The 12,622-nt window shown below is 32.4% G+C and overlaps 1 protein-coding gene across 2 annotated transcripts; it reads left to right on the forward strand.

The window, feature by feature from the left end:
- Positions 1-1,042: 1,042 nt before the first annotated feature.
- LOC107916773 (uracil-DNA glycosylase, mitochondrial) lies at positions 1,043-8,036 on the forward strand. Of its 2 annotated transcripts, XR_001689598.2 has the most exons (7): positions 1,060-1,622; positions 1,930-2,088; positions 2,202-2,232; positions 3,018-3,153; positions 3,628-3,711; positions 7,153-7,254; positions 7,750-8,036. XR_001689598.2 is itself a non-coding variant. In XM_016846143.2 (6 exons), the coding sequence occupies exons 1-6, from the start codon at positions 1,143-1,145 to the stop codon at positions 4,277-4,279; spliced, it is 957 nt and encodes a 318-aa protein (XP_016701632.2). In that variant the 5' UTR covers positions 1,043-1,142; the 3' UTR covers positions 4,280-4,524. The 2 variants fall into 2 exon arrangements, 1 of the variants encoding a protein (XP_016701632.2); XM_016846143.2 differs by lacking the exons at positions 7,153-7,254; positions 7,750-8,036 and adding an exon at positions 4,213-4,524 and having other exon boundaries at positions 1,043-1,622.
- Positions 8,037-12,622: the final 4,586 nt, after the last annotated feature.

Below are 12,622 nucleotides of genomic sequence, written 5' to 3' on the forward strand. Positions count from 1 at the left end.
ATTAACTAATAATATTACGTAGAATAATCGAATTATGTAAAGATTAGTAAACCCTAAAGTTAATCTAGTACAGATGCATTAACCAAAAATTGACCTCACAGTCATCTGTGATTTCATTTAATAAAAAATATTTTTTAAAAGATAAATTTAATATAAACAAATTGGTGTAAGTGATTATTAATTGATTGGAATTGAAGCAAGGATAGCTTTTAATGCTTTTAATTTAATAACATATAATTTAAATTGATTTGTAATAATTTATCAATTTACAATATGAAATTTTACTATAATTGTAAGTGTTATAGGACTAAAACTTTTATCTTGTAGTCCGTGCGGCTCTAGATGATTTTTTTGTTTCAAATATATTTAAGTCAATCTAACTCTCGTAAAATGAGAATTTTCACACTCTAAGACATTGAAAATAAAACGGAAACAACTTAAAGACAAATAAAGCTCAAAATAACAAAATAATCACATAAAAACAAAAGCATGTCAAGTGTTTTAGTAAATGTTCTCAATATATTCGTTAACTTAAAAAATATGATACAATGGATGATTACAAATGAGAGAGAGATTCTCTATTTATAGTTGAGTTCCCCAAATCCAATAGTATACCTAATTTTATATCGACAGACGAGATCAAAACATATCTACAATTAAGAGATTTAAATAATTCTCAAAATTACAAAATTAAATCTTATCATATTATAAATATTTTAAGATTACTTTTCCTATTTACCAAGATAGCCCTAATTTTTCATAAGTACTTTGTCGGGCTACCAATGCTTCAAGTAGATGAATTTCGTCATTTATTATTGAATCAAGTTAGCTCAAATGAGTCAAATGAGTCCCGTTTAATATATTAATCTTCATGAGACGTTATTTGTATAATAGTTACGAGCTTTAAACGCGAAGTGTAAAATAAGTGGGTGATATAAATACAATACATTCATAAATATAACACAAATATAAAACATTTTACTAAAAAATAAAATAAAATTAATACAAAGTAGAAAAAAATTGGATAAAACCGAATGATAGCGGGAGCGATAATAATGAATTGGGAAATTGGGATGATTTTTTATCGCATACGTCATTCCCTCCAAATCCCTCCCAAGTTTCCCTCCGAATAAGCAAAATAAATGCTCCTCCATTTTGGTTCCTCCCTCAGCTCCTTAAAACTACATCTATATCCCCATCCCCATCTCATACCAATGGCCGCCAAAACAATAACTGATTTCTTTAACCCAAACCCAGCCCCAGCCAAGCGGCGGAAACTCTCCACTTCTTCCGATCATCAACCATTTTCCTCTCTCACAGCCGACCAAAAATCTCGGATTGAATTAAACAAATGCCTTGCCATCTCAAAACGGAATCTCAAACTCTGTTCCCAAAACGTTGAAGGATCAGGTTATGTTAAGCTGGAGGAGCTTTTAGTGGAGGACACTTGGCTTCAGGTCTTACCCGGAGAGTTTCAGAAGCCTTACGCCCTTAACTTGTGCAAATTTGTGGAGGCCGAGTTATCCAGTGGCGCCGTCCCTATTTTTCCTCCTCAGCACTTAATTTTCAATGCTCTCAATTCTACTCCGTTTCACAGGGTCAAAGTAGTTATCATTGGTCAGGTAAAATTCCATAGCTTCATGTATGCCATCAATTTACACTCCATCAACGGGAGACTTGATATGGCAGTTGGTAAAACCTCGAAAATAGAGCACCATTTTGTTTACTTATGAGCGTATGGATTTACCCATGTTACTCGAGTTTGGGCGTGTCCACATGAGTTTAATTTTAAGAAAAAAATGTATTTGGAGACTTCTTGGATGATTAAATCCTTACACGCTCTAATATGTATTGGATACCAATGTTTGGTAGGGTTTTGTATTAAGGAATCAGGAGTTTGAAGTAACATAGATTTTTTACTGATTTCAGGACCCATATCATGGACCTGGTCAAGCAATGGGGCTTTCATTTTCAGTGCCAGAGGGAGTAAAAATTCCCTCAAGCCTGGCGAATATATTTAAGGAACTCAAGCAAGATCTTGGCTGTTCAATTCCATCTCATGGGAATCTACACAAATGGGCTGTTCAGGTGAAAATTGCATACTTTATATCAAAATGCACTGATAATTGAACCCATAAATGAAGAAAATATGGATTTCTTCTCATAGTAACTTCTTCTCTAATTGTTTTTATATCTTGTAGGGTGTTCTTTTGCTTAACACGGTTCTCACTGGTAATTTTCTTACCCATATTTCAGATTGTGATATTATTTTTATGTGAGATTACGATGGATTCTTATGAATTTGGTCATGGAAATATGTACACTGCATTCATGACAAAGATGATTATGGCAATGGTATGGTGAAACATCATTTAACTGTAAACTCCATAAGAGCTAAAAAGAGAACTATTCAGCAACTGCAAATTGTAATAGCTAGTTTATAAAAGAAGCAAGATAAACCTTTTAGGAGAAGTCTGCATGACTCACGCTTTCAAATTAGATCCAGGTACCAGTTTATCAAAGTGTTGTCTCTTTAGGGATTTGCAGGGGTTGTGAAGATTAACATGGTTACCTTGCTTGTTCATATAAGAGTCATGGTCATGTTATACAAATCTTAACTTAGGGAATGTTTTGCTACCTCTCGGCATCATCTCCTTTGGAGATTGTTAAGTGGTTCAATATTGCATCTCTTAAATATTGGATTTTCTGTGATATAAATTAAAGTTGGCCTTCCACTTATTGCTAATTGGTTTTAGATCGGGTGCTTAACATGGGATCAAAGTCAAAGCTTTGTTATGTTGTTGATCCAATGTGGTAGACGGCCCTTTGTAAGGTTGTCCTTGTGTGTGTTATGTGAGCTACTCGTGAAAAGGAATGTTGAGTGGTGTTATACCACATATGTTAAATATTGGGTTTCCCAAGATCGACAATTGGATGCTTAACTGAGATGAAGCTGTCCATCTCTTTTTTCTAATCTATAGCATTCTTTGTTTTTTGTTTTCATTCTTGATATTTAGTAAGGAAGCAGCAAGCTAATTCTCATGCAAAGAAAGGGTGGGAGCAATTTACTGATGCTGTTATTAAGACTATCTCACAAAAGAAGGAAGGTGTTGTTTTTCTTCTATGGGGGAACTCTGCTCAAGAAAAATCCAAGTGCGTCTTTGTTTCAATCCTATTCCTTCCCTTTCCACACTTCCTTTTTATATTTGTAAATTCGGGGAATTTTTTTTCTTGCAGAAGTTAAATTCTGCTCTTCAGCTCATTTTGAAAGAATAATTCCTTTCAATATCTTATATACGTTTAGCGTCTTGCATGCACTTGCCATTTTAGGGCAGTATGCTAGTGTTAGTACAACTAAACATGGGTGTGGGTTATGCTATTCAAATTCGGGTATGAGTGTTAAATGTGGTTGTTGAGCATGAATATTTCAAGAAAAAGAAGTCGGAGCAACATTGGTTGAAAATAGTTGAAATCTAAGATATTTGTTATTCTATATGTACTTGCTTTATGTATCCTGCTATGTTGGTATGTTTAAGAGTGCACTGCAATGTCAGGTATAAAATGTGCACTGTTCCAATAGGAAAACTAAAACGTTCACCATTATAATATTGGCAAACTTGGTCACAGATTGATTGATCAGACAAAGCATCACATTCTCAAGGCAGCTCATCCTTCTGGTTTGTCTGCAAATAGAGGCTTCTTTGGTTGCAGGTTAGTACGGGTCAAAACAAGTTCACTTTGTGATTTGCACATAGAGTCTGCTGGCTTTGTTATAAATAATTCAGTTTTTGGATTCCAAGGTATTGGTTGGTTTATTATTGGATTTTATGGTTACAACAATGGGCCAATTGAACTTGGTATTAAATAACTATGTTACTAGGGCTTGGGTAAGAGTGTTGGACATGAGTATGTTCCGACACAGGTATATATACTTTTTTTTCAAGATTTCCATGTATTTGGAGGATCCTTGAAAGATCATATTTCTGTATCATTGTCCTGGATATGCGTTGGACATGGGCATTGAACATGTGTATTTGAAGAAAAATGGAACGTTGGAGCAACACAGATAAATAGTAGGAACGTACAAAACTGAACAGTGATTATTGTTCGCCCTTTTGAATTTGTTTTTACAAGCTATATAAAAATATCACTTATCAATGACTAGGGTTAAGTCCCCATCTTTTTATCTAATTATCCATATTTTTTAAACAGGCATTTCTCTTGCACAAATCAGCTTTTGGAGCAAATGGGAACTGCCCCTATAGATTGGCAACTTTGATTTCTGACTGACCTTTTCTGCAGACATTTTGTGTGCAAACTAATCTATAGCCTTCTACTTGAATTTTGCTAGAAAGACAAGCTTTGGGGATTTGTTTCGGGAATTAGGTTGTGATTTTGCAATAGGCACATTTTGGGATGGGGTTTATAACAGTTATGTGATCCTCTACTAGCTTTTGGAGCATATTTGTATGCAGAAGTCACCAAAGATTGTGCAATGATATCATGCTCATTGCTATTTGCTAACCTAATATTCTCTTTATTTATAGGGTTACTAAATACTTGATCTCTAATCTCTTAGAAAGCTGAGTTAATGTATGACTATCGTTATAATGTTAACCTACTTCCAAGTTCTCGTTGTGCTAGGAAGAGGTTAAGTTTACAAAATTTGACCTACACTGGTAGTTTTAGGGCTCAAATTAAGACCTCATTATCATAGCAATTTTAGTTCAATCGAAGTAATAGAAACCTCAACACAGATCATAACCAATAACAGCATAAACTGTAAGGTAAGCATATCCATATTCAATGCTCCAACTTTTCATGTTTCTTAAATTATGTTCAATATTTTTATTGATGCATATCAGAACTTGAGCATGAAAGTATAATCCTCTAATGGTTATCCAAATATACCAAATTCTTAAAAGAAGATTGAACATAGTTTGTCTCAAACATTCACACCGAAGTTTGAATAATATAGATATCCACTACTTATTTCAAACTCAACCCATATAGAAGTTTAATCTAATCACATATAACAGAATTATTAGACTTGAAGTGATGATGTGTATATCTGTTAAGCTATAATAAGAACATGATATAGATGCATAGCAACTTATTAACTAGCATGTAAAATTTAAAAAAAAAAAACGACAGCAACAAAAATCAACTTCAGTGCATTAAAAATAAAATTTTATATTTAACCTTTCATTTTAAAGAGATTCGGAAGGGAAAAGAGTTTCTCATTAAAAACTAACAAGTTGCAAAAATCCCTGCAAAACGATACAATAAGCCTCATTTTCAACCTTTTTCTTTTCCATTCGATCTCTCTTAAAATTGCAAAACATAATGAAAAGTATTGAACTCTTGATTACTCATATACATAGCTTAAATACCCAAAATACATGTAAATATATATGTAAATTGCAATTGATCCAATAATATATATAATTCATACAACAAATCCCTTAACAACATGTTTGGTTGGGGAGAGTATGAATGCATTATAGCTTAATTCAGCGGGCTTATCACCAAACAATTATTTGGTTGATTGTAATTGCCTATTACGGCCCCTGTTGAATACGGGCTTAATTAGGGAAGAGAGAACATAACTATTCCCTGCCCTTCCCACTGAATGGGTGATTTAGGGTGTGTGAAATAAAAAATTAGCCCCAAATGTTTCAATTTTACCCTCACCATTCTGAAACCTTTCTCACTCAACTTGATAGCCTCTCTCACTCAGCCTCTATTACTTGCTTCGCCTCTGGCCACTAGCCCCAAACTCTTCTTGGGCATGCCATAAAGAAAGGCAAGAAGAGAGCTGCCTCTGTTTTTCTTCATTCTGAAACCTTTGTTACTCAACCCGATAGCCCTTCTCACCTAGCCTCTATTGCTTGCTTCGCTTCCGACCACTAGCTCCAAACTCTTCTCGGGCATGCCATAGAGAAAGGCAAGGAGACAGTCGCCTCTATTTGTCTCTCTCTAAATAAAAATTTTCAAAGGCTTCTCCTTTCTTTCTTTCTTTTTTTTAACAAACCCAAAAGTTTTAACCCTATACAGGTATTTTTCTTCACATAAGCTATGATCCTTTTCTTCATATGTTAATAACTTAATATCATTCATTTACTGGGTTTTAGCTCTTTTAGTTTTATATTGCACCATTTAAAAAAAAGACCTTTATGCTTTTTTTATTAATGGATGATTTCTTTTTTTTCTTTCTTTACTTCATGATTAAGTATATAGGCATTGTTGGTTCATTCTAAGAGGAAATTGGATGTTGTTTTATTTAGGGTTTAAATTGTTAAAAGCATTAATTAGTCAAAGGAAAAGAAGTGTTTTTAAGGAGGATTTGGGGTTGCCTGTTTTCTTCTGTTGTTCTTATTGATTTGTTGTGTAAAAGAAAGCACTAGGTGTTAATTGCAATGTATTTGATTAGTTTATTTTGTGGGTGACTGATTTTGTTGTCATTTAGAGTATGCTAAAGTGAATGGTGAATTGCTTACTAAAAGAGGAGAAAGGTTTTATTTGTTTAGGATGCAAATCTATCATTTGTGCTTTTAGGTTCCTCTTTAAGTTATTCAGCAAATTTGTTTTGACAAATTCATCACACACACTTTGCTCCATGTTTGATTATTGTTCCTTTTTAACTTTCCTTATTAAGAAAAACTTTAAGATAGAATTCTTTTACTGTGCCTTCAGTGGTACCTACAAACATAATTGAATAAGTAATTAATGGATTTCTTGGAATAAGCTTTGTCACCATGAGTTTATAGTTTAATGTAACTTTTTTCCCATAACAAAGCTAAGCAGAGCAAGACTATGAATCCAAGTTAAAAATCATTGAAACTAAGCAGAAACTCATTCATAGAGTGGTGTTTGGACCAATGATTTGGTCTAATTGTTAGCCGATGAATCCCTAGACTATGAAACCAAATAACATAAATTCCTTCAAATTTGAAATGTTTTTCATCTCCTATTTCACATTATGAAATATTCCTATTTAGCTTTTTCTTCTTTGCTGGGTTATGTTATTTATTTGTTTTTTTTTTCGTTGTGTTATGGGCATGTTGCTTTACTTATTCAAACATATTGCTTTATTTGTTTTTCTTTTTTTAGTACTGAACTTGTCTTGTTATTTTTGCCTCTCAATCCCAGCCTCCCTTGCTTTCTTCGCCTCTGGTCACTAGCACTTTTCCCTTAGTTCTTTGGCTTGCTTGCACCACTCACAGTTGAGCCTCTTGTATTCACTGGATCACTGTAAGTTCTTTAGCAATTAAATTCTTTGATTTTTTTTATTGTTATAGAGATTATTATTGAAGAACTGTGAACCTTTTAACTTAATTCTCTCTAATATGATACTAGCCAAGGTTGTTTACTTTACCACAAAAAATTGCATTACCAGAATATAAAGCCAGCAACACTTCGAGTTACTAGAATAATTACCATTTGTCATTTAAAGAATTCTTCCATAGTTCTAAGATTATAAGCTCATTGGAAGAAATAAGAAAACCTACTTTGATATTCTCATCTTATAAAACATCTTTCAATACACTCCGCGTCAATTATTGGATAGCATATAATTCTGACAATGTCTTATTTGCATTTAACTCTTTAACCTATTTTTCATCTTTGATAAGTGCTAAAAGTAACATATTTTAACCTCGTTCTTAATGCGATTTTGGATGATTATTCAATGTTAATTGTGAATTTTATGCTTCTAATCATTTAAATTCATGTTTTAATACTTGATAGAACATTTTGGAGCAAAATGAGCGAAAATCGGAGCGTCGGAGCAAGCTACAAGAGCTATACGGGCATGTGATAGGCAGTGTAAATTTCACGAAATTACGCATCGAATAGCGAAAAGTCATAATTTTTAAGTTTTTCTAGCATTCTGAGACTTATATATGAAAATAATAAGAATATAGGAGGGATCCATCTTAGAATACTCAAGAAAACAATTCGAAGAATACCATTGAAGTCGATTTTGAAGCATATTTCTGTTCCATCAAAATTGAAGATTCTCAGTTGATTTCTTAGGAAGTTATCATGAGTTTTCTTATTTCTTGTTGTTATATTATATCTTGAACGTTTTTATTTTCAAGCATGAATTAATTTTTTAAATATCTAGGGGAAATGATCCTTATTATTGATTTTGTCATTTGATTTTTATTTTTACACAATAAATACTTAGTTTCTTATTTTGAACTATGCGTGTTTAATTATTGATTTAATATTTCTAGAGTATTGATCCATGTTTGATGTGCTTAAATTGATGATTGAATAGATCCTGTTTAAGATTAGATCTTGCGTAATTGAGTAGAATTGCGTACAATATTAGAAATAGGACAACATAAATTTACCAGATTAGAGTTAAATCTAATAGGAGAATTCATAGCACGAGTTAATGCGATAATAATGTTTTAATTAGAAAGAAATTTCAACTAATCAACTTAGAGTCAGTTTCTTTTATGCTCGAAAGAGATATTAACATAATTTAGGGATTTCTATGAATCAAGGTGCTAAGTAAAGAATTTGTGTAATTTAGATTGATAGTGGCAAATGAGATCTAGGTGAATTCTTTTTTAGTTATTGTTTCATTTTTTTGAATGTTAATTGATTATTTTTCCTAGTTAATTTTAGTTTTTAAATCAATTACTCGAATTTTTCGGTTAAATAATAGAAAAACAGTAATTACTAGTACTTTTAGTTTTCGTGGAAATGATATCTTTACTCATGTAGCTATACTATTAATTGATAGTTGCCTATGTCTTAGTCAAATTTTTAATTAGTTCCGTGAACATCAAGTTTTTAGCCTTGTTGTCGGAGACTAGAATATAATGAAAACTTTATTTCTATTAATTTAACCTTTTTTAATTTTAATTTTAATATTTTTTGTTTTTAATTTAATTGTTACATTTTAATTTTTATTTTGTTTGATTCTTCCAGGTTCCATTGGTTTATAACTAGAGGTAACCCATTGGAATCGTTAATTCTTTATAGTGAAATCGAAAAAACTGCTCGCAGAAATTGTAGAGAAGTTAGAGAAATAAGGCAAGGTTAACAGATTTTAATAGATGATAAAGAGCAAAATGACATTATTGTGGAGATAGATAATAATCCTGTTAATCTGCAACTTCCTGTACGTCTTGTTTCGCGGACTATATATGACTATGCTAAGCCTACTTTGATTGAGATTGAATCGAGTATTGTCAGATCGACTATTACTGTAAATAATTTTGAGATTAAGCCTAACACAATTCAGATGGTGCAGTTGTATGTTTAGTTTGATGGGTTGTAAGATGAAAATCTGAATGCTTATTTAGCTAACTTTTGTAGATCTACGACGTATTTAAGATCAATAGTGTTACTGATGATGCCATACGTTTACAGTTGTTCCCATTCCCTTTGAGGAACAAAGAGAAATGGTGGTTGAATTCATTTTCACGAGATTCCATCATTACTTGGGCTCAAATGACTAAAAAGTTTTTGTTGAAGTATTTTCCACCAGCCAAAACAACAAAGTTGAGGAATGACATCTCTTCTTTTACTCAATTTGAGCTTGAGACATTGTATGATACATGAGAAAGATATAAGAATCTTCTGAGAATGTGTCATCATCATGGATAATTGCTGTAACAATTGGTTAAACTCTTAATAACAAGACACCTGAGGCAGCCCAAAAATTCATTAAGGAGATGACCCTGAATAATTATTAGTGACTAGTTATGAGAATAAAGCCTACTAAGGTAGCTTGTGTTTTAATATAGATGTAGTTGTTATGTTGGCAAGTCAGGTGGAAGCATTGAATAAAAAGATTGATTGTTTTAGTTTCAGTAAACAGGTGAATTCAGTAATGCAATGCAATGTGACTATAGCGAGGATAATCAATCTGGAATGTTTGCACTTCAAGTCTAACATGGAGCATGAGTAAGTTGACTTTATAAATAATCATTCTAGACTTCAGAATAACCCATACAACATCAATTATAATCTAGGATGGAGGAATCATCCAAATTTCTCTCGAAGTGGGCAAGGAAATCAAAGGTCACAACCCTCTTCGGGTTTTCAGTAACCTTATCAACAAGAAAAAAAGTTAAATTTGGAAGAGATGTTGACTAAATTTTTTTCAGTGTCAGAATCTAGATTTCAAAACACTTAAACGACTTTGATGAATCAACAAACATTTATTCAGGGACTTGAGAATCAAATTAGCTAGCTTGCTAAATTGGTTTTGGAAAGACAATAAGTAAGTTTACCTAGTAACACTAAAACCAATCCAAAGGAGCAAGTCCACGCAATCATTGTACGAAGTGGAAAGGTGTAGTCAAGCCTGAAAAGAAGTTAAATTTAGAGGTTGTTGAGAAAAATGATGGGGTTGAGGAATGCAAGAAAGAACATAACCTAGTGGTCAGAGAATACAAACTACCAATTACATATTTGGTAAAGTTGAAGAAAGACCGCATCAATGAACAATATGATAAGTTTTTTGAACTTTTGAAAAAATTGCATATTAACTTACCTTTTGTTGAGGCCCTTTTACAGATGCCTAAGTATACAAAATTTTTAAAGGAGCTGTTAAAAAATAAAATGAAGTTAGAAGAACTGTCCACTGTGGAGCTCAATAAAGAGGGCTCGGCCATTCTTCAAAACAAACTACCGACCAAGCTTAAAGATCCAGAGAGTTTTACTATTCCTTATTTTATTGGTAGCTTAAATGTAGAAGAAACTTTGGTTGATTTTGGTGTTAGTATAAATATAATGCCTTATAAAATGTTCAAACAATTTGGTCTTAAGGAACCAAAACCCACTAGGATAAGTATTCAATTAGCTGACAGATTGATTAAGTATCCTAGGGTTATTATTGAGGATGTACTTGTTCAAGTTGATAAATTCATATTCCTTATTGATTTCATTACATTGGACATGGATGAGGATATTGATGTAACACCCCTTACCTGTACCCGACGCTGGGATAAGGTACGAGGCGTTACCGGACAAACATACAAACATTAAACTAAAATACGGGCCATAAAATTTCATTCATATTTCAAAGCGTTCATTCACTTACACATAGTCCCTTATTTGAGTTTACGGAGCCCAAAACATACTTTAAAAAGGGTTCGGGACTAAACCGAGAACTTACGAAAATCTTGGAAATTTCATGCTTTAAGGCTCCACACGCCCGTGTCCCAAAGTCGTGTTCCATACCCGGCTGAGACACATGGTCGTGTCTCTGCCTGTGTGGAATATACCTAGGCTATTTTCCAAGCTTTGGTCAACCTTGATCTCTTACACACTTATACAAAATAAAAGCATATAACATGGTATTCATTTAATGATTAAACATCCTCAATTAAACCACAAACATAGCATTTGTATGTCATCATACATGTGTCTCTCATACTCATTTTACCTTGTTTATTATAGTACCACTTATACATTTATACCAAGATTATCATCTTATCAAATATCTTCAGCTTAATCATCAAGCATTCATATTTAAAGCTAGATCATATCTTTATAAAATACCACAATTCAGATACGCAGAATAACATGTTTGCCTGAAACATTTCAATTCAATTACATACCCAACAAGCATTACATTGAGACTAGTCATATATATATATACATGTCATGATATATAACATTCTCTTTCTGTTTTCTTATAAACACATATCATTTATTTCATTATATCAATATTTCATATACCATAGTTTCCATGTATTCCACATATATTTATTTTCCTCCTCCTCCTCTCCATTCCACATCCTTAATGTATATAGCATTTTTGTAAGTACGATTTCACAATTTACTAATAAATGTTCACATTAAACTGTCCACACGAGTCATAGTCACTTAATTATTTATAATTCGAGCTACAGAGCTCCAAATTAAGATCTGTAAATTTCCCCTGAAACTAGACTCACATATCGTTCCACCATAAAATTTTCATAATTTTTGGTTTATCCAATTAGTACAGTTTATTCATTAAAATTTCCCCTGTTTCACTTTCTGACAGTTCTGACCTCTCTTCACTAAAAAATAATTATCTCACAGTACAGAACTCGAATAATGTTCTTGTTAATTTATTTTGAAAATATACTCATTATGGATTTTAAAAATATAATTTTGAGCCTCTAATTATTTTTATCCAAAATTTTGTGATTTTCCAAAGTTAGAACAGGGGATCACGTAATCATTCTGAACCAGTCTCACAAAAACATAAATATCTCAAAATATAGGACTCATTTGCTTTCTCTGTTTCTTTTATATGAAAATAGACTCATTAAGATTTAATTTGATATCTCATTCAATCTCTGATTCAATTTATACTATTTTTGGTGATTTTTAAAAATCACGTCACTGCTACTGTCCAAAACAGTTTTATTGCTAATTCACTCTTTCACACTTTCTTTGTATTAACCTCATTTTAACATACATATCACAAATCATTTTCACCGCATTTCATACATCACAAGTATAGGCCCATGATCACAAGGTCACCATAAAATCATTCTCATGTATAACTTACTTGTTTATAACCTTACCACATCCTGGTCACTTAATGAACACATCATTCACATAACCAAGTTCCTGCATTTATTCATCACAAAACTCACAA

Source organism: Gossypium hirsutum, chromosome A12 (genome assembly GCF_007990345.1).
Source record: "Gossypium hirsutum isolate 1008001.06 chromosome A12, Gossypium_hirsutum_v2.1, whole genome shotgun sequence".
NCBI lineage: Eukaryota > Viridiplantae > Streptophyta > Magnoliopsida > Malvales > Malvaceae > Gossypium > Gossypium hirsutum.